The sequence below is a fragment of the Eucyclogobius newberryi genome, unplaced genomic scaffold (assembly GCF_026437365.1).
Source record: "Eucyclogobius newberryi isolate DKJ021-1_F unplaced genomic scaffold, fEucNew1.0.hap1 SCAF_1, whole genome shotgun sequence".
Taxonomy (NCBI): domain Eukaryota; kingdom Metazoa; phylum Chordata; class Actinopteri; order Gobiiformes; family Gobiidae; genus Eucyclogobius; species Eucyclogobius newberryi.
In genome coordinates, this window is record NW_027315723.1 from 45,822,495 (window position 1) to 45,846,346 (window position 23,852).

At 38.6% G+C, this 23,852-nt stretch overlaps 1 protein-coding gene across 1 annotated transcript in view; it reads right to left on the bottom strand.

Moving 5' to 3' along the window:
- Positions 1 to 23,852, bottom strand: part of LOC140361448 (receptor tyrosine-protein kinase erbB-4-like) — a 553,408-nt gene that overhangs the window by 87,594 nt on the left and 441,962 nt on the right. Inside the window, exons 18-20 of the mRNA XM_072447161.1 lie at positions 17,274 to 17,396; positions 15,065 to 15,163; positions 8,122 to 8,307 (exon numbers count right to left, since the gene is read on the bottom strand). Coding sequence (XP_072303262.1) covers positions 8,122 to 8,307; positions 15,065 to 15,163; positions 17,274 to 17,396 — 408 coding nt within the window. The remainder of the gene's footprint in view (positions 1 to 8,121; positions 8,308 to 15,064; positions 15,164 to 17,273; positions 17,397 to 23,852) is intronic.

Consider the following 23,852-nt stretch of genomic DNA (forward strand, 5'->3'; position numbering starts at 1 on the left):
GCACTAGAGATCCTTTTTCTTTCCCATACTGCTTGGAAATTGTGGTCTGCTTAATAACGTGGAACATCCTTCTTAGTAGTTGTAGTTTTTTCCTTTAATTTGTCTTACCTGGCAAACTAATTGGCACAGGTGTCTGAGATTGATTTCACTGACCCAAAGAGCCCTGAGACACAATACACAATATACAATACTGAGTTTCACTGAATAAAACAAAAACCTTGTGACACAAACACAATTTGCATAATAATTTGGAACGTGGTGTATAGAATGGAACAGACTAGGAGAGGCATTCAACCTCACCTAGTAAGAGAGAAAATATTAGTTTGGATGTGGACTCACTCGTTTAAGGACAGTAAATATGACAAACTAAGCTCTGTCCACCGCGCACTAGCACCTGCGGTCGGCTGCATTAAAGTGAAAGTAAAAACTACCAGAGCTTCAATGTTTTTATTTGTGCTGAGGTGAGCGACGCGGTTCTTCATGTCTGAATGCTCAAAATACTAAATGAGATCTCGCTCATCTAAAGCCAAGTACATATGTATGATTGCCAATTATAGCTGCAAGTTTTAGGTCTGATGCTTAATTACTACACACACCTGAACATCCCTCAGCCCTGGCTCGCACCTAATGGGTTCTTTGACCTACCGTAGACAGAGACAAGAATGTTCTAACAAACACAAGGTTTTGGGTCAAGGATGAATTGAGTTTGGTCGTTTAGCGCACTCCAACTTCTCTGTGCATGTAAATGTAGGAGTGTTACACGCAGAAGATTCACGACTACACACACAGATTCAAACCAAGACATCTCAATCGTATTTTCTGGGTTTACATGCATTTTTAAAAAAAAATGTTTAAGCCACTTATCCAGTTTTCCTGGCTTGTTCCTAAACCTGGCCATGTAAAAACATTGTGTGACTTGCTTGGTTTTTGCAATAATCTGGAGAAGATATAGGTTTAGTAGGCATTGACAAAGGGCAATATGGCAAAACACTGACAAAAAGAACAAACTACTGACAGGTAAAAGAAAACATTATGTGTAAATATTGTGCACTGTGCCTATCCATGTGTAGAAATGTGTGTGCGTATGTAGGAGAGAGAGAGACAGTCTGGGGGCCACAGGACTCACTGGGGCTGCAGCAGATTAATGGCCCCTATTATCTCAATGCCCAAAACACTCAGTGATGAAGAGTCACTGCCGCCACTCGGCCTCGGACAATCTATTCACAGAACCATGGTTACCTGCCCTGGTCGCTGCCCATATAAGGTGGTTGTTTGTTTGGGGTGTTTGTTTGGGCTGTTGTCATGGCGATGGTGAGACATAAAATTGTAGCCCTTGGCTGCCTCTGAATGTCCACATTGTTACCTATATAAGTCATTTAACAGTCGTGCCATTTTTAGTGAGGTCAGAATGTAGTTTGGCTTAGCCTTTATTCTTCCCATGGGAAAATGCATCCTCTGCACCCAACCTTCAGTGCTGCTGTGGCAGCCTGTCAGGAGCAGTGGTCGCTGCAGCTCAACGCCCGAGAACCAAATTCAAACGTTGAGCTTGTCTTGGTAAGGACCATATCTGGAATACATCTGATCTATGGTGCATGTTTTGGGCCAATAGGGGAACCATGTAAACACCACACTAGGGGTCAGTATAGACCACAAAGCACTGCAAGAGTCAGAAACAACAGTGGATAGTGACAGGTCTATAACTCAACATAACTGAATGAAAGAAGACAGAATAGAACAAAAGCACTGTCATCCTACGATTATGAACGGACCACTCTTAGAGGCGTAATGGGCGATTTTTTGGCGCCAAATCTGAGTCTCATTTCCTCGTATAATATCCGCTTAAGAGTATATGGTTATGTAGCGATGACGGGTTGAGGACAAGGGAGAACATTCGGACGCAGTCTAGTAGACAGAGCAACAAAATCGGAAGGCAATAAACGGTAAAGTTAGCAATGTGAGATAAAAAAAAAAGGTTATTATTATATTTTGGTACATTTTAAAGATGACAAAAAAAAGAAGTCAGTACATTCATATCTCAATGTAGCGACGGCTGCCTTAGTGCTAACTGACATGACTTCCAATCAAACACTCTAATCCTCATATCGCACACTGCAATTGCAAATTGTTTAAAACCAAAACCTGTTTTGCCCCAGCTATATTTCATAAGCAGCTATTCGGGTGAAAATGAGCCCTGTGTGTGCTGTCTGCATCTACTTACAGTTTTATTCTGCCCAAAGCAAGAAGTGTACTGTTAACATGCTAGTTGTTGTACTGTGATGACAAAAATAGTTCTGTTTTTAAAAGTTGTGAAAAGTGGTGAATAAACAGGATGCTTAGAATGGATTAGGTAACTGTTGACAATTTTACTACACCCAACAATCCACACCCATCTGGGTCTGTAACAGTAAAGCTAAAAAATGATCAATAATAGTTTGTGGTGTAGTAAATATCCAGTGAGTGGTGCATGTCCACGCGAACATGCAGCCAATCAAGTCAATTTAAAGTTTGTCATGACCCTCCTCCTTCACCCAAGTAAACTGTAGTAACAGCTACGTATGCTGAGTATGAGACGATTGTCACAAAAGCACATGCTGTACTGCCTTTGATAAAAAACAAGAGTGAAACTTAATATCCCTAGAATTCTAGTTCTCTCCGTGCATCCCTTCCCAAGACTCTTGTAATAACGGCTTCTGCAATCCAATCCCACTCCTCGCTCCTCCACCACAACAAAAGCTTTTTCAGAGTCATGCAGCGGCAAAATTATTCCCCACCTTTGCAGGAAAATTGCACACTTTGGGAAGGATACTCTTTGCGTCGGAAGACAGGGTCCCCATTATTATCTGGAGAGTGGCAGAAAAGAGGCACGGGGACTTATTTATACAACGCACAAGTACAAATACATAGCAGCAAGGTGAGTGGGTGGGTGGACTATACGCAGATGCATGCGTAAAGTGGGAGAAACCTCAGGTGCAAGAAAGTGGTCATGAGGAATATCTTGGTTACGATTGCGTTTTGAGGAAATTGAGATATGGTTTTGAACAAAACAGAACAAAAACATGGTTTGGTTGCCTTTGAGTAAGTCAAAGCTGATTGGACTATTTGAATTTTGTTCCATGTTATAATGTATTCATGTATCAATTTATTATTTAAGAATTATTTACAAAGTCTGAGCAAGTTCTTGACTGCTCTAGGCTAGTGTTTCTCAAATTGTGGTACACGTGTTTCTTCCGGGGATACAGTTTATAAGAAATTCCAGAAAAAATGTCTCTCAGTATTTTTATACAGATCGATAACAGTCTGGTCACTGCGTTTATCTCCCAAAGTTAAGATCCTCATGATTGACAGGTAGATTAGCCAAGACTAGGTTTAGATCTGGTGGTACTCGGTCGGAAGGATACTTAGATTCCTTTGTGAATTCTGTTACTTGACAATGACAATAAACCTTTTCTGATTCTGATCTGAAAATGTTTGAGAACCAGTGCTCTATGCGAAAATGGGCTTTGGTTGTGTTTTTTTTTTCTTGATGGTTGATAAAAATCCATTACTAAAACCAATTCATTCTCTAATTTTCTTTCTCTGATTCATTCTCTTCCCACTCTGCACAAGACAAATCCATAGTCTTGTTCACTTCAAATGACATATGCAAAGCTACAGAATCTGCCGGGATCATTGTGGGATTCCCCTGTCACTGTCTTATTAAAGCAGTTGCAGGAGTAATAACGGGAATGGCACCTCTTCCTTTGAATAATTTGAACACACTAAGCCCTATTGACTCTTAGGCATTGATTTTCCAATTCACTCCATCATTCAGAATAGATGTCTCTTTCACTGTTGATGTCCAAAAAAAAAATAAAAAATTTAGACAAGGTTTGGGTTGAAGGTGAGAAGAATGCTGGTATGCAGGAAGAATATGGTTTAATTTCATTATCTGTGCTAAAACTGTCGACGTCATGGCGCACAAACTTTTTTCAGTTATACATAAAAGAACATGTCTGCATTTTTTTTACTATACCTATGTGTTGGGAGCTCTAATAGAATGCACAGTGAATGTAGGGGGGGGAAAAAAATTACAAAAAAAAAATAAAAAAAAAATATTTTTATTTTCCCGAAAGTCTTGAAAAATGACCAAGGCTATGACACTATGACTAACATGGGACACACAATAACTAAAGGACTGGAACTTCTGTTTGACACTTTTGAAGAGACTAGAGTCAGTTACTTCAAAATTGCATGTTTGTTGGTACGAGAAGCCTCATTGTTGTCTTGAATCCCAGCAGCAGTAGTGCAGTGAATACAAATAGTTGCAACGGTGCAAATCGATTACATAGTGCGGATGAAGCGGCATCTTGATAACTAAATCAGGCTTGTGTTGTCCCGTCTCTTAGCCCAGCGGGCCATTCCTGCAAACGTCTGGTGCTCCAAGGTAAGAGCAGGAAAGTTCATCACAGGTCCAACAACGGAGCTCAACCCTGTAGTTAGCTTTGACAGAACAAGATGTATTATGTAATTACAAAATTTTAAGGAGAACTGTTCGTTTATGTAACTCTAAACCAGGGGTCACCAACTTGGTGCCTGTGTGTACCTGTTCTAAATATAGAACATCTCATCCAAAGCTTTGAGTTTTGCCTTTTTATTTGAGAGCTGGGAATGTAGATATGGCAACAGATGACATAACCAGCTCCATGTGGCTGTTTTTTTCTAAACAGACCTATAAATCACGTAGTTATGAGTTGCCAAACTGAAAGTGACGCATCATTAAGTAACGAGCACGTGTCGTGCTAGGTCTGCGGCAAGGCCATGGCAAGGGGCACCATATTTAGATTGCGTCAGAATTGTTTAAATTTCAAGCCAGCAAAAAAAGAGACAAATACTGCTCATTACCTTTGTGAGTGTCAGGAATAGGGCTGGGTATCATTAAACTATTTCAAGGAGGGAACTGACCAAAAAGGTCCAGAAAAAAGGTTTTCGGTTTAAATATCTGCGTAAATGAGCGAACACAGTACAAAAAAACTAGGGATGTCCCGATCCGATCACGTGATCGGAAATCAGGCCAGATCACGTCGTTTCAGGCTCGATAGAAATCGGATGTTGCGTCCCGATCAGTGATCGGATATATATTTTACTCTTATTAGTTTGATCAGCGCTATACATTTCAAGCTTATTATTAGACATGAATACCCCAGTAGAAGTATTTCACCGCCGTATAACGCATGAATGGATTGCAACATTTTACTGCCGACTTTAGTTTGTTTTACGCCGTGCGACCCTGCATGTCCAGGGAATTTCGCGTATCCCACACAGTAAGGCGCGTCAAACAGATTAAGGAAAAAGGCACAATAACTGGGGCATCGACAAGCAACGGGTCGATGTAATTTTGCACGACAACGCTGCTGATATGAAGAAAGCCATGGGTGAGATGGGGGTGCAGAGTGTGGGCTGAGTCGCACATTCTTCCCAACTTTGCGTACATGAGGACTTGTTTTCCCAACATGGAATACTTTGGCTGCTGCAAGGAAGAACACTCGCCCCTGGCTTACTCTCGACTCGAAGACATTCAGACGGATTTCATGAAGAAAAACATACATTTTATTATTTAAGCCAGAAAAGTATTAAGAGTGCAGTTCTGAAAAGCACATTATTGGCCTTACTTTATGACACTGTTGCACGTTCATTTAATATGCACTTTGCTTATTTGTTCACATGCCTGCTGGGTATTTTAAGTCGAGCTGCTGTTTTTATTTAATTCAATTTTTGCACTATTATTTCTTATTCAAGCTACCCCAAAGAAAGGTGCACTGTTAAAGTGTTAAAAAATTAAATCTGGGGACAACCTGTTTATGTTGCATTTGTGCATTTTTTAATGTGTTACGAAAGTATTGGATTGGGACTCGGTATCGGCAGATACTCAAAATCAGATGTCTCGGAATCGGATCGGGGCCAAAAAAAAAAACTGATCGGGACATCCCTAAAACAAACCCCGCAGACCAGGACAATTCATATTTAAGGAAATTCAAGAGTTTTCCTACTATTCTTTTCAACTGCTTGCTCTTATAACTCACTGGTTTAAAATGGAAAAAAATATATTTTTGAATTTAAAAAACACATGATAAATAGGGGTAGTATTGGTATCGGCCGATATTCACGTCATTGAGTAATATCGGTTTCAGTCCAAAACCATCAATATCAGTCCTCTGCCGTCCCTTCAGAAACAGGAAGAAAACAACAAAGAAGCCTCAGAGCAGCATGTAAACTTGAATTCAGTCTTTATTCTGAGTCAAATTAACTAGAAATGACAAAATTAAAGACTTTTAAAAGGTTTAGACGAAACTTATCATTAAATTTAAGCCCAACAAATTCACTCGAGACCCGCGATAAACGCAATCATGTTTTTTTTAGAAATTATTTTACTAGTTTCCCCTTTGAAATCGCTGGTCAGACTAGTAAGGAACAGAAATAAAAAACTACAGTTTCCCAGCTACTCTGCCCAAGGAGCTATACTGGGGGCAAAGTATGGCAGCTTGAACACTATCCTCTGCTTCCTCCTACTCTTCCTATAAACAATATTTAATATTTATTAATTTCACTTGCAATCGTTTCATTGCTTTTCCTTCTACCTGACAGTTCTTCTTCTGCCTCGAAGAACTGGTTCTCCTCCTGAGTGGGTCCAGCTCCACTGTCTATCTGCGCGATTCTATGTACAACTATATTTTCATTCATTCTTTGTGTAACTTTAAGTCAATGATAATGTATTTTCTTTGTTATGAATGAAATAAATAAACCAAACTTTGCATGTTTATTATTGTATGCAGGGTGGATGGGCGCTTCCTTAGAGATGAGGAGCTCAGTCACATGGGAGAAGCTTGGAATAGAGCCGCTGCTCCTCTACATTGAGAGGAGCAAGCTGAGGTGGCTCGGGGATCTGTTCTGGATGCCTGGACTTCTCCCTGGGGAGGTGCTCCAGTCATGTCCCACCGTTAAAGCTGGAAGAACTGTGTGTGGAAAGTCCTGCTTCCTGCTAAAGTTTTTGCATCAGAGTTGTTGTGTTTATTGTAGCTAATCTGCAGCAGCTTCACTGATCGACACAGCCTTTCATTTGACCCAATACTAGGAGTGTTCATGATTAAATGTTTAACTGAGTGAAAAAATGTTGCCCGGTTAACTGGCATGTTTCATTTACCTTGTCTGAAAGGGAAACTTGTACGTGCAAGTGCCCTCACAATACTGTAAAAAGTTAGCTGTTCAATAATAATGGATCTCATTAAGACTGAGTCACACTGCTGTACTTAAAGGCTAATCGTAATCAACGGCTAACGGTAGTGACGTTACATTGTGGCTTTATTTGAGAAGGCTTTATTCATAACTAAATACTAAAAATGACTTAACAGACTGTCGAAAGAGTATATATATCTGCTTTCATTTAGTCGTGTTGTGCGTGTTGTCCCCCCCCCAATTTTTTTTTTTGCCAAGCAAAAACAAATATATGACAATTTTATTAATTTTTTTCCCGAGGGGGGCGCTGTTGGCATTCGATATTCTAGCCTGTTCTGTCTATCCAGAGGTGATACCCCTGACATGCTAGGATACGTAACACACAATTTTTTCCTTTCGTTAGATTTTTTATCAATTCCAAAATAGTGTATGGATACATTCAAAAAACTCCGCCAACCAAAAAAAAAAAAAGATTAAAAGGCATCCGCCTATCCGGCCTAGTGGAAGGGCCGGCCGTGGCTGTCCCGCTGCTCTATGTTTAATCTAAAAAAAACTAAAAAATAAAACACTGCTTTAACCAACTATTTACCACAAAGGGCCCAAACTAACAGTGACAATTTTTTCTTTTAAATGTGCATCCCTTCTTGGCTTAAAATCTGTCCATATTTACCACCAATCCACAGTCTTCTCATAGACTTCAACAGAATGGACCTAATTATTATTAGTTCATTTGTTTTTGTGCCAGTCTTTTGATGGCTGCACGCTGGGTCGGAATGTGCCAAATAAAGAGACTAGTGCAGAGAACTGAACAATGAGCTTTTAAAAGAGAAGCAGTAGTGGTAGAAGTAGTAGTAAACAATAGTGGACGTAATAGTAATAGTAATAGCAGTAGCAGTAAAGTTGGTTGCTTACCTTGGCGATCTGCACACACCAGTTGAGCAGGAGCTGTGAGCCGATGTGGTCCTTGTGCTCATGAACGTAGTCCAGCAGACAGCCGTGGGGCATGAGCTGTGTCACAAGCTGGATGGTAGGACTCAAACACACCCCCAGGAGGCGCACCAGGTGAGGGTGGTCCACGCTCGCCATGATCAGGGCCTCCTGGGCAAACGGGAAGGCAACTTAGAAACAGGGGGAGTCATAACAACTAATAACTTTATTCTTGTCATGTTGCATTATGAAGCATGAAACATTCTAAATGGACTGTAACTTAGAATGAAATGCACACACATGTAAAATAGGGCTGTGACAAATGATTATTTGACCAATCATTTCAATTTCAATTGGTTGTTTAGACTCTGAAAGTGAATATGAATTTTTGAATACATTTGACCCAGAATAAGCTAAATGGTGCTTGGACAAATTTGAAAGACTTTTAGACTAATATGGACCATTTTTAAATTGAAATACGCCATGATTTTGCTTCTTTGAATGTTATTTGATGTTTATTTGTATTCTATTTTTCCGCTCTCTGGTCAAGTTCTGTTGTGTTGTGTTCTATTGCGTCTGCATTGTGTGGTTTCTTTGTTTTTTAATTAAGGAAAGAAAATCATAAAAAGAAAATGTGCACTTTCCTGCTTGTCTGCATAGAGAAAACCAATCATACTCTGTCAGGTTTAGGGGACAGAACTTCATTAGAAATTGGAGGATTTTTTTGTTCAAAAGTTTGTTTTTGTATTTTTTGGGACTAATATAATCTCATTTTCTCATTGTCAAGATGGTCCTGAACTAGACTGATATTTGTTTCATCGCTGACCATAACAATCGTTCATGCTTGTTGTGTGTGTAAGTGTACGTAAAAGGCTGTTTGGCACAGTATATCATTATTAGTTTTGTTTTTTGTCCTTCAAACGTAATCATCCGCCACAACGTAATTTTCCACTTTTGTTGCAATGTTTATATTAATGTTTTTTCAGTGTAAAAATACAACAACAAAAATACAGTTTGAAAAAATAAAAATTAATAAACAATCACACTCTTCCTACTGGCCAAGTTGGATTTGCTAACTTGCGTTTCTGTGCGCCACATTTGCATTATCTGCGACAGTTGGCTGGACTTAATGTTGGCTGGTTGTTGATGAAGTGTGGCGGTGAGCGTGACTATGCATTCACACTGAAAACACACTTGAAAAACCTGTCCACTCCTCTGCCTCTTGTACACTCTCTCTATCTCTCTCTCTTCCATACAGACACTCAGAGACACTCAGAAACACAGCACCAAGGACAGCACCCAAAATCAAATAGCATGTGAAGGAGATGTACATTCATTCAAAAAGGTTGGATAAGAAAAGGTCTTAAACCAGGAGGCGGGCAGGCAAATGAGCAATAAGAATTATAATATTTTTTTTTGATAGAAGCAAGAAGTACTTGTGTGTGTGTATTTTAAATATAAATACATGTATAAATATTTATATTTATATTAAGAAAAAAATGTGTTTTTTTAGGCAGAAAATTTGTTATTTGTTTATCACAATAAACTATAACGTTTATTTAAAAAACTGTTTAATATGCTTTTAAATGGTTTACGGATTGTACAAACAAATAAACCGATTCATCGATTAATTGAAGAAAAAATCGATAGATTAATCGATTACTAAAATAATCGTTGTAGTCGTAGTCATAGTCGTAGTAGTAGTAGTCTAATAGCGATAATTTATATAGTATAGATAATTCAAACCTGAGGAGTTTCAGTACATTTTAGTAACTCGCCCTCCGTGACAACCGCTGTTGTGGTTTTGGGCCTTACAAAAATAAGTACATTTTAGTACAAAGGTCTTTGGTATCGGTATCAAAGCTAAATGCCAAAGTAAAGGTAGTCAAGATCATGTCAAGACCAATATCAATCAAAATAATGCAGAATAAGTCTCCTTTAAACTAATAAACTACACTGCACCAATTGCACATTCCCCATTTCTCTCTCATTCCGCCAAGCACGTACACTAAAACCCCATACTATTATCCCTTTTGACTGCTACGGTTCAAACAACAGTGTTAAACTCCTATTTACCGGCAGCAGTGGTAGCGCATGTCCCCTCCCTTGCCACTAGGGGGTCGGTAGCAGAAAAATAAGCATTTGGTGTGTTTGGTTATGTGATGGTGGGGTCCGCACTCCAGTGGCTAGTTTCCCAGCGGCGGAGCGTGAGGCTGCCTTTAGATTGCTGTTTAACAAGGCAGCAGACGGAGCAGATTGGCTCAGGCTGGACATGGAGCCCCGCTGAGAGAGGGAGTAGTGAGAAGAGAGGAGGGAGAGGGGAGAGAATGAAAGAGGGAAAGAGGAGGGTGAGAGGAAAGATAGGGAGAAAGAAGGGAAAGAGTGGAAAAAGGGGGAAGAGGAGAGAAAGAAGAGAGGGAGGGAAAGAGGGAACAGAGGATAAGAGGAAAGGGAGGGAGTGGAGAGAGGAGGAAGGAAAGGAAGAGAGAGAGAGGGAAGGGAGGGAAGGAAAGAAGAAAAGTGAGAGTAGAGGCAGAAGGGAAAGGAGGAAGCGAGTGAAGGGAGGGAACGAGGATGCAGAGAGAAGGATGGGGTCGGGTGGGACGGAATGAAGAGGAGAGGTAACACTTTATAAAAAGGCATATCTACAGCACATTTATAAATGTTTATTTTTCTATTTATTTATTTGACATGGACATAATTACATAGATGAACCAGAATAATTGCCTCAATGCCTTCAATACACTAAAATGCAATGAGCACATGTAAGTCACCAATATTAATACCAACAACCTGGATTTTACTCAAACTTATCACATTCAGCCACGGCTTCAGACGTCTCTCATAGATGTTCATCAACTAATTATCAACAAAAATAAACTAGTCATTAACAAATGGTTTATAATAATCTGCTAATCATGAACAAGCCAACCCATGAAAATGAACTAATCATTAAATGTAAGACATATCTACAAAGTATTTATAAATGTTAATTTATCGTTAACTAATCATCGGCAAAAAGTACATTAACTTACCAACTCTAACCTTAGTAAATGATAATTTGATCATGAATGATCATGAAACATTTATGAATGCTTTTTTAAATGGGGAGAAGAGAGAGAGAATGGGAGAGAAAATAGAGAAGGATAAAAGACAAAGGAAGATGAAGAAATAGGGAGGGGGGAGGGAGACGAGAGGAAGGAAGAAAGACAGAGAAATGAGAGATGGAGATATAAGAGAGAAGGAATAGAGGTAATAGGAGAGGGATCCTAGGCAGGCAGGGAGGGAGAGACGAATAGTGAAGAGAGAGGGGTAGGGTAAGAGTGAGAGGGGAAAAGGAGGGGAGGAAGGAGAGAAATGTGCGTCTCCATCTCTATCAGGGATAAACAGAGAGGGAATAGAGGGATCTAAGGGAAGGATGTCAAACAAGTCCAAAACAAGATGTTCTACTTTGAAAAACCAGCAGTCGACAAAATCAAATGTCTTTTCGTAACTTCTAAAATGTTGAGATTTTGAAGTAAAACACAGTGCCCGAGCAATTTCGGTCAAAAATGCTACCAGTTTAACAAAAAAAATAAAATCCCCTCTTACTAACTCTGCTAGGACTCAACTAAAATATCAGCTGATGATGTTTTAGTTGACTAAATGTTTATTAAGTGACTAACAATTTGGTCAAGAGTTTAAGAAAATAATGGTAATATCTGCTAACAGCAGATGTTTCTCCAATGGTTAATTATTCATTTATACAGGTTAGCCTCTTGAGCCTTAGGGCCATTTGTTGCCCTCGGACATAACGTTTTCCATGGGGCGATCCAGAGTGATTTTGCTACTTTCCCGACCTTTACGCTGGCGTAAAGAGGCTGTACTTGGCCAATGGAGGCTGGAGTAAGATGGTGCCAGTCCATTATGATAGCGTTTGATCCAATGACTGTTAACTGTGGCATTCAAAAGCACCACCTATGTGGATGATGTTTGCAGTCATGGCCTCATATCCAGGGAAAAGATAGAAATGAGCAATAAAATAGTTTGATTTTTCATTTTTTGTTGTTCCCAAAACTGAAAAAACTAACAAAAAACAATTACAAATAAAAATAGAAAATTGAAAAACAGCCTTGGGGCCTTTTTTCTTTATTTAATTCACCTTTATTTGTTTTGCAGCACATTTCTGGATATAAACTCGACTTGTGATCCATGAAAGAGGGCAGGCAGCAGCAGAGCCACAGGAGCAGATGATCCCAAAGCACTTACCCCCACAGTGCCTCCGCTCCCATTATGCACATAACGCCCAGTGCGTAGGGCTCTGAAGAGCACCAACCTGATCAATCAGTTTGGACTGAATGACATAGGCTATCTGTGCTGCAGCTGCACTATTCTTTTACAGTTAAACAGGGAGCCTTCTGTTGGCCAAGACTGTTTTTAGTTTTTATTCATTCAGACTAGGACTCAAGTGGCGCCTCGCTCTCTGTATAAAGTTTGAAATGTTTAGGAGCAGCTACACAAGATCAGAGGCACGGATTGGAACTTTGCATACATATTCTACGTAACACAAATATTCAATTAGAAACCGTGAAAAAGAGAGAATGAAACAAGACATGAGATGCATCAGCCAGTGCAGTGAACCGCGGAGCTGACATACACAAAGCAAACGTTCAACTTCTTACAAATGTCTAAATTATGTTTTCATAAATGCAACAGAAAGTGTTAATAGTGTGCAGCCTTGAGTGTTTTCTAGATCTGTTCTGCAGAAAAGCAGGAGAAGGGCTTCGGATGATGCTGCAGCAGGGGTGGAGCAAGGAAATGTAGGGACTGGGGGGGGCTCTCATAATAAACTTAATGAGTTGCTAATAATATTATATCTAAAATGCACAAGAATACAGAAGATTAAATTATTTTGTTTGAAAACTTCTTAGTTGAGGGACCCCAGATCGCAATTTATGCAATATTTACATAACAAAATATATACATATAATAATACCGCTGAGCATTTCTGCCAAATGGCTAGCCATGCACCCCCAGACTGCTGTGATGACTCGCATTAGTCCCGGTGCCAGACCTCTGAGCCCTCAGTGATGTTCTTACCCAGCGTTATGCACAGCTGAACACCTGAGTGCTCGGTGGGAGGCTGCGTGGTCCTGAGGGCGAGAGGGCGAGAGGGCGAGAGGACAGAGCCCACTGTGGTCAGCTCTGGAGCAGAGTTACCAAAGTCTGATCTTACGTGCAGATCTCGTGTTGTGCTGACAGTTTGACTGGGACGAGAATTCTGGGTGAATGTGATGGTCACCATAAATCCCCACCATGAATCCTCTCCCATGGTGATGAATCATTTATCTAGTTTCCCAAATAGACATTCCTCTCTAAGCTGAGCACATGCAAATCTGCACGGTCCAGTCGGACCAGAACACGCTCAGTACAGGTGTCCAACGCTGGAGGTGGAGGTGTCCAGCAAAGAGCTTTACGTGAGTGTAACGACGCTGCGCAGTTTACATGAGTGCTAGAAAAAGTCAAATTGGACTGTATTCCTTTATGCCCATGAATATTGTTTTTACAATGATTATAAGATAAGATAAGATAAGATATGCCTTTATTTGTCCACACAAAGGGGAAATTGTGTCGGTGTTGCAACGCAAGTAGATACAGAAGAATAGAACAGATAACTTAAAGGAAGTTTTAAAAAACATTCTTAATAGAAAAAACTCTTATAAAACAACACAACTCCTATAGACAGAACCTCTCATATTCTTAATACGGAGTAGAGGGAAAATGTTTTAAAAATAAATAGATGAAATAAAAATAAGATAACATGAGACAAAATAATAATACTATCTTGTCCATATGGAAACTTATGAAGTTTATTAGTTACGGTTCTGGCCTTTCACAGGTTGCACCACACCACGCCCTCAATTTGCTTCCCTCTACCTCATATTTTGGCATGATCACACCTCTTGTTTAGAATTCCACACCTTGCGCTGTCAACAATTGCCCCGACGCAAGATGTCAGCAAATTAACTCAACTCAACACCCAAGTTAACGTTAAGACCGGGGCAAAATATGTACATAAAAAGTCAGATTTTCGTCATAAATTAAGTTATTTGCTTACATGATAATATAACAATGATGGGCGTTTGCTGTTTAGTGGTAAATTCAGGGAGAGGCTATTTATGTTGGAAAATAGCATACCTAAGTTGCTAACGCTGTCAAAGGAAGACTGCATTAGGTCAATTGTTTTAGCATGACATTAGATCACAAAATCATTAGCATAGAAGAGTCTTGTGGAACCATTTAGTTTGAAAACTTCACATCTGTATCTCTTCCGTGTGCAGGAATTAAAGATTAGAAAGCAAGGAATGCAGGCTGTGAGTAGATAAGGCTAACCACTCTGCCACCTGTCCTTTTAATGCAAGGATAGCTTCAGCTTTTGTGCTTGGTTTGAAGAAGAAGTATTGCATTCAAATTAATTTTACAATGGTTACGATATGATTTGAATACTGCATCAAAAGTTCACTATGTTATACTATATTTCCAGAGCATAATGCATCAAACATCATCCAAACCCAATGCATTACATACAGACAGGTTAAAACGCAGTGAAGAGGTTTTTACAGAGAAGTGAACTTAATGCAGAAACTGTCCAATGGTAAGAAGGAAGCTAGTCATTAAAAACCAGCCTTTCTGAGAAGCATTTTCATCAAATAGCACAAAGACAATTTGACAGACATTCTCCTCTGAGTCTTTACAACATTCACTCCAGCATCGTAATTGCACACTAACTCATAAATGACCCTGGCCCTAAACCATGTCTGTCTCTGCTGGCGTTACTGCACACACAAACTCAAGCACACAAATGTATAACTTTAGACTGCAAAGGGTATCACAAAATGATGAAGTGAATTAAATGGTTTTGGGGAAAAAATATGCTTGAAATACTCACGTCCATAAACTCCACATTGGCTTTGGGACCAGTAGCTTCATTGAGAATTTTTATGGCAACTGGGATCTTAACGGTCTCGCCCTCCGGAACCCAAATGCCCTGTGAAAACAAGATGGATAAATACAAAAACGGAATGACATGATCCGTACTGCAGGGTTTGTGAGAAGAAAGATGCTTATACTTGTTACACTTGTTTTATTTTTGTCCTTGAGTGGCAAATTCAGGATTTCTGTGCAATCTTGGTTACCGTTAATAGTTTATTTTTTATTAAATACTATGTTGTATTTCAAAGGGAATTTCGCGGCCTTTTTTAACATGATTATTTGGCTGAAGAAAAAAAAAATGTATACATTTTATAAACACAGCTCAATATCAATATAATAGTTTTGAAAAATAATAATAATAATAATCTGGGCACAAGAAGAATATTTGTTAGAATAGAATTTGAGGGATATTTTTGTTCCTGTTTAGTTTTAAATATTGTTCAAGCCCTTTGTGTTCTTATTTATTTATTCATTTTCATTAAGATGTTGTATAGATGTGAACTAATAGGTTGTAAAGCTGGAATGGATGTGATGTGAGGATTTGAAAAAACAAAATAAAAACCTCCTTTGGTTTGTCTATACAAAAATAAAATATATAAAAACACGATTAAATAATGATTAAAATCAATCAGTACAAAATACATAAAGTTAAAGTGCATAAAAAAGCAGCTTTTACTGATTAATTAAAAGCAAATTAGTGGAAAAAAATGATTGAACGCTTTCAAAACACAAATTGGTCAACAACAACAAAACATGCATACATAAAGACAGACAGGCAGTGCTGGATACAATATTTTGAAAGTAGAGAAAGTATTTATTCAAAACTGGAATGTGGACTTAAGTGGTGTCCGCTGCAGTAAAAAGCTCTTTGTCCTTGGATTGCCCTTGGACTGTGTTTACAGACTGTTTTGAGTTCGACTGGGCAGTTTGGTCATAGGAGGAGAGTCTCTAGATCAGGCTGAGGTATACGTGGAGGAGTCGTACCCCTGGCCTGGATCTTTAGCTGTCATGATTACAAATTTCTGAATATTGTGTTGGCATTTTTGTGAAAGAGTGGCACACAATTGTGAAGTGAAAGGAAAATTATACATGACTTCCAGATTTAAAAAAAAATATTAAAGAAAACAAAAAGTGCAGCATGCAAAGGTATTCAGGCCCCTGACTCAATACTTTATTGAACTGTCTTTCTTTGCAATTGCATCTGAAAGTCGTTTGGGGGTATGTCTCTACCAGCTTTTCTCACATACATACTGAAATATTTAAGCATTCATATTTGCAAAACAGCTCAAGCCCTGTAAAATTTGATGGAGAGCGTTTGTGAACAGCAGTTTTCAGATCTTGCCACAGATTCTCAATTGGATTTATGTCTGGACTTTGAATGGGCCATTCTAACACATTGATGTGTTTCATTTCAAACCATTCCATTGTAGCTCTGGCTTTATGTTTAGGGTCATTATCCTGCTCTCATGTCTTTTGCAGCAACAAGATTGCCCTGTATTTGGCTCCATCTATCTTCCCATCAACTCTGAGCAGCTTCCCTGTCATTGCTGAAGAAAAGCAGCCCCACAGCCTGATGCTGCACCAACATGTTTGTCAGTGAGGATGGTGTGTTCAGAGTCATGAGCCTATGTCCAGAAAATATGAATTAGAAATATCATTTTGCGGGTAGTTTATGCCGTTTATGTGCCGTCCACATAGAAAGCAAGTGAGAGGCTAAAAAGGAAAAGCTTAAGGAATAATGAATTGTTTTATTAAATTGCAATTTAAAGATGAAAGATAAAGGCAATTTTTAAACGCGTATTTAGTAAACATATTAACAGTTGAATTAAGTAATCTATTTAAAAAAATGTTTTTTAATCCAACGGTTAAATTTATGTATTCAATACAATTCTAATAGCTGAATTAATTAATATATTTTTAAAATTTTGTTTTAAACGCACAAATTAATTATAGTTATGTTCACAATTTATAATTAAAATTTGAATGTAATAGACTAGTAAACCACACATTAATATTACATTTGAAACATCATTTAAATGTTTTTTTAATAAATTATTATTTACGTAGTGCAAAAAATCTTGCATACAGTCACCTATATTTTGTATACAGTACAGGACCTTTAATTTGATCATTATGATAATAATTTATTTTAGCACACGGCCTACCTTATAGACTGTCCCAAATGCTCCAGACCCCAGTATCTTGACTCTTTTCAGCTCGGTCTCCTTCAGAATCCTCAGCTGGGCCTGGTTAGGCGCAGTTCCACTGGGGGTGAGAGGTTCCACCAACTGAAAACACACACACAATAAAAACAACAAGACAAAAACATATTATTATCGCAACATTTTTTTTTTTCTTTTCATACTCCCCTTTGCAGTCCTGTCAATTTTTGTATTTTTTTTCATAAACCAACATACAACCTGGACAAAAACAATTAAATATATTTTCTTTTGCACTTGAAATCTACAACCATTTTTATTTCACCTTAATAGAAAAGATTACTTTCACACAGCAAATAAACACACCAATGTCTGTCCGTTCCTGATATGAACGCATTTTATGAACAAAAAACATAATACTGCCCAGCACAAATGGTGGGCTGACCGGCGTTCTGTCCTATCACGCTCCACAGAGTCCCCCAGCTGTTCACATACAAAAGCAGTCCAATATGAGGATAGGACAAAAACACCTCCGCTGTTTTGGAGAGGGTTGAGTTAGGAGCAGCTGTACAGACGGACATCACACAGACTGGAAATATCATCAACAAAGGAATCTGAAAATAAAGCGGTGGACTTGTAAACACGCCAAAATGAAAGCGTGTCAGAAGCTAAAGCTATTAGACTGATTTTGGAATAGATTTAACATCAGCCTTTGAAATGCTTGGTTTTATTTCTATTTTAACGTTGGCCCAATAACCCAATGGTTTGTGGTCAAATCTTCGCTTCGACTAGTTTCTATTGCTGTTGTGTCATTGGGCAAGACACATGGCTTTTGTGTGATTGGTCATTGATATGTGATTTGCGGATTCCTTTTTTAATTTTTTTCATATTGCTCATATTCTGTCCCACTTTATAATCACTACACTTAAAGGAATGATGGAGGTTTTTTTGGCGCCAAATCTGAGTCTCATTTCCTCGTGGCGTGGACTGCGGAGTAGTTCATTCACATGTCAATCATAGGACACACCTACTGCTCACCTGCAGCCTCGTTCTGGCTCGTCCCCAGCATAGCAGCATGTTTCTATGGCTGTGCATGCGTGGTTGATATGCTGGTGTGTGTTAAGCGAGATCCTTCAGTGTACAGTTCAAAAATGAGACAGAGAAAGACTGTGTTCAAGCTGGCTCAAAAGAGACGGAAAAAGGGACTAACAGTCGCTTGAGTTCTCAAAGCGGCAAAAAATCGTATTTCTTTAATAGAGCATGGAACAACGACTTAATGATGAACAAATAGTTTATTAAGAATGATTCAGGCTCGGTAACTACTTAATCACTAGCTTAATTTGAAAACTCGTAATTAAGTAATTGCTAAGCTTGAATCATTCTTAATTAACCATTCATTATGAATTAAGTCTTTGTTTTTGCTTAATAGGTTGTGTTCGTGTGCAAGTCTTTGGGCTCAATTCTGAGTCAAATTCCAAGTTTGAGTTTGAAGAAGCAAGAGATTTATACCTGGCTCAATACATTTTTCAGATTTATATTTAAAGATATGAGGCATTTGGTAATTTTTACACATAAAGTCCCTTATTTTTATATAAAAATATGACAAGATTAAAAACTTTTTTTACAAATTCATGTGTCCGAATTTGGTATTTTTCCCGTATTCACCTGCAGTGTCTCCCATTTAAATTTTGGAGATGAGCAATTTAACAGAAACTTAATGTAGCAAAGTCAGGAAAATTACTGAGAATTTTAACATTAGCATGAATTTCACAATATCAGAAGTTGCACATTGCTTCAGGCTCAAATCCAACATGAAAATTCCAAAGACACTGATAAATATGGCTCCTGACTATATTAACAAGAAAACAATTAAGCAAATGAATTGTTGCCAACACATGAGTTATGAATAAGTCATTTGGAATCATAGAGAGATTGTTTTATGAGAGTTGTGTTTGCAGGGCGGAGGCAGACTAAGAGCAACGCGTGGGATCCCTGCAATAACATTAACATTTTTTAATATCTACTTGGTATTTCAGTCTGCGATGAGAATCAAACCAGCAGAGTATGGCAAATAAAACTTCCAAAAATACACCTAGAAAAGAACTTCAAACTTCAGAAATAGATCGCTAATCATGGTGGAGGTAAAGGCAGGATATTTACCTTTTATCAAATAAAACAAAAACAAAAAAGGACTATTGTGGCATCAACATGTCTGTAAATTTGTCCAGTAAAACCTAAAAGCCAAGATTTTGTCTCCATCAAAAATGCTATGATTATCCCCTATTAATTAAACAACATATGACAGTAAATGTGTTTAAACCAGGCTCTGTTATAACTTACACTTATCTGCTGAGTGTTTTTACTTCGACAAAACTACCTGGATTGTTTAAATTATGTGATATTCTGAGGTTAATCCCAGTTTCTCAAATTGAAAACAAATGTTGAAAGGGTCTACACAGCATTGTTATCTAACAGACAACCATCTGGTTACAGGTCAACCACGCCACCATGTAAGCCTTTGTCACCTCTACTACTCTGTCTGTTTAAGCCCATATTATCATCCCTGGCACTACATACATACGTTCACCAATCAATATCCCGCGATCAATCTGTATCGTAATGAGCCTATCAGCCAGTAGGGGGCCAGAACCAATGCGCTTCATCAGCCGCAATCACCAGCTCTTTTCAGGCCATCAAACAATCTAACGAGCGCATACATCAGCAACGCACACTCACACAGCCTGATAGAAAACCTCTTCACTACGACGGGGCCTGTGCGAATACAAAGGATGACATTGCAGTCGGAGCTCAGTGATGACAAGTGCTGTAATGGGGGGTTGTTAGGCTGCGCAAAGGAGATGGAAGAAGGCCGACTAGAATATGGTGGAAGAATTGTGCATAAAGAAGAAGATGGAGGAAGGGTAAAGAGGTTGAAGAAGGGAGCGCTAAGAACAGTCGAGTTACTGGGCTCAAATTGGTTTTGAAAATTGTTTAACTGCATTTAAAGTACCACATTATAATAACTATACCTTAATAAGTATTAATAAAGTATGAACAAAGCTGTAACACATAATTAATTGATTGAGTTTATGAATGATTCAGGGTTGGTACCTACTTCATTTAAGCGTGAGGAGTTACGTTTAAGGTATCAATTAAGTAATTACTAAGCTTGAATCATTGAAAACAAACAATTTCTTAATTATTAATTATTTTTTTGTTTATGCTTGATTAAGATTATTAAGGTGTAATTATTATAATCTGTTGGGCAATCGGTTCCAGTATTAAATTGTTCCACTGATATTGGTATCAACTGTACCACTTTATAATAACTACACTTTTAATAATCTTTATAAAGCATGAACTAGAAGAAGACTTACTTCATAATGAACAATTTATTAATAAATATTCAGGAAATACTCGGTTCTTACTCGTGACATGATGAGGCCATTCACTTGGATGCATTTTTAACCTTGCAGCTAATATTTCAATTGAACTGAAATTGAAGTTTGCCACTGATTGCAGCAATTCAACATTATGTGCACAAAATTACTTAAATTTATTTTTGCTGGCCTAGCAAAAATAGATAATAAGATAAACATGGGCTGTAACCTAAGTTATAAAAATATAAAAAGATTCCCAACTACCCAATCTACCGAAATCACAAAGAAAAAAAGAGAGATCAAAGGCACATCAGGTCTTTGCTATATTGTGAGTTTATTACAAAAATGTATGCAATACAATTACAACATAGAAAAGACCAGGCATGCTTTGGATCGCTCTTTTTTCTTTGTGATTTGCTTGCCCACTATCATGAAGATCTGTAACCATAATCTTCAAGATCCAGTGGGTACTCCCAGCCTCCTTTTTCTCAAAAACTACTCAAATTGAAAGGCGCCTTTAGATGCTAATCCAGTCGTTTCTACCCCAAAACTCCTTATATACTATCTCTTTTCCACAAGTCTGTCATTTGTGCACGGACAGCTTAACGCATCCCATCTCCAAATTACCAGAAAATGATTGATTCGGGAGAACTAGAGAAACCCGACCACATAACAACACACAGAGGTGGTCAGTAATAGCAGCAGATGTTGACCGGCTTGTGTTCGTATTGTCTCATTAGCAGCATTGTGAAATGGGGACATAAAAACAGACAAAACAGGCTTAGGTCCACTTTTCCACTAAACTTGCCAATCCACTTTAGTTAGACGCTAATAGCATACCGCGCTGTGCCAAATGAGCTCCGGCAGTGGAGGGTTGGAGAGGACCGGGCCGCTTCACTGGGCAAATAAGTGGTGTGCCGGAGCCCGGAGCTAGCATACATTCACGGAATTACTGACTATTGAATAAGTAAACAGCGGCTAGCAGCGTCAACAGGAGCCCCGGACCTGCAGGTGGTCTATTTATCTGTTTACATTGATAGAATACAAGACATTTAGTCTATTAAAAGGTGAGAAAAATAAAGAATGAGATGGTGTATTAATGGCTGTTGTGTAATACTGATATCGCTGTTGCAAAAACTGTATAATTTAGAACTGTAGAAGTGAGTACAAGCATTGTGTAAAAACATCTTTGGACAGTGGGAGGCAGCCGGAGAACCCGGAGAGAACCCACAGTAACACAGGACGCACGTGCAGCCACCGTGCACCCAAATCTTATTTACATTGATCAATTTAATTTAAGATAAGAAATGGGAAAATTCCAAAGTCGTAACACAGGTTAGGCACAGAAGTATAATAATAAAAACAGATAACTAAATAACTCTTATAATTGTAATAATAATAATAACACTCTTATTTACAGCTGTTATATGGACAGAAAATATTGCACCAGGGATGACTGACATTATGTCACAGTATTGCACATGAGTATAACATTATTGCACATGATTATTTCAGTATTTTACATGATTTAGGAAGCTGAATGACACATGTTCAAGACTAACAGTGTTTGTCCAGAGCGGACAGAGTGTCCTGCAGGGGGCGACACTCATGGTCCAGCATAGACGAGAGTTTAGTCAGGACCCTTCTGTCCCTCCAGAGTCCAGAGCACAGCCCAGGACGGAGCTGGACTTCTTGATGACTCTGTCCAGCCTCTTCCTCTCCCTCTCTGTGATGCTGCTGCTCCAGCAGGCCACACCATACAGGAGGGCTGATGCCACCACAGAGTCGTAGAAGGTCTTCAGGAGTGGCCCTGTCACTCCAAAAGACCTGAGTCTCCTCAGGTACTTGTATGAGTCCACTCCTTCAATGTCCCTTCCCTAGATGTTCACTGGTGAGGGGGCAGAAGAGTGACCTCTGCGGAAGTCCACCACCATCTCCTATTACTACCATTGAGTATATCATACATTTCAAGATATCAAAAACATACTTTATGCAGTGGCAGTTTAATGTAAGCAGCACTTTCAAGTTCATTCCAGGTAACACTGATATTTAGGTCTACATAACTACTTCTATATCACATTTCCCCTGATCCTACCATAAAATCCTCAAATTCCTTTAAAACATTTTAGTTTTTATTTGCACACTGCAGCTCATCCGATTTCTTAGTTAAACCTTGAAACATTGGAACCTTGGCATTGGTACTAGGCCAAAGCATCGAGCACAAAGGGGAAATTATGCAAAGGCCGTTTCACACATCGATTTGGCCTTGAATGGAGAAGCTTCCGACAGCCGGCCCCTGGTTAGCATTGACAGCTGGACGTTGGCCTTAGCGTTTGCAGAGGCTGGATTTATGGACTTATGTGGTATGGTCGACACCTATGAAGACGGAAGGCCTCTTTGGCATTGTACATTATATTTGGGGAATGATTTAACTTTGTCTCGTACTGATTCAATAACTATATTGAGGTTGTATATTGCATTCTTGAATGCGGGCTAGCGCCTCCGATCGTGTGATGACAGAGACATGCACCATGTGATCAGCCCAGACAAATCAGCGCAATGCTGACTAGAGTAGGCTGTCACTTCATGCTATGCTAACTCTTAGGTAGAAGACAGTCAATGTTATGGACCGCTGTCACCTCTCCTAACCACCTGGGTCCATCTCAACCCGCCTACTGACTAACGTGTGGGGAAATTACTAAATACCTGTACTGAAATTACATGTTTTGAAGAATGGTAATTGTGAGTAACTATACATCCAAATGAAAGAGTAACTTTACTGGAATATTCAGAATACAGTTACTTTCCTCCAATCAAAGCAGTGCTAATTTTGCAATTCAGGCTGTAAAGGGCTCTAGAAAGTTAAATACAATAAATAAAATAAATAAAATACAATACATACAATAAAAGAAAGAAAAGAAAAGAAACAAAATAAAATAATTGAAATAAATAAAACATATTTTCTCAACTTTTGGTAGAAAAAGACAACATTTAAATAATGATTTTTCTATTTTTTAAAGTTAAAACTATTCACAAACAAGTCAAATAAACAAATAAAATAAACTTGCTTTAAATACAAGTCATGGTAAATTTAATGGATGGAGGATTTGTTTGTGTTTAAACATGTTTTCAATTATTTTAATAGCACATAGTCAGTCATCAGAAAATGTAAGTAAGCTATTATGAAAAGCAGTGAAGCAAAAGG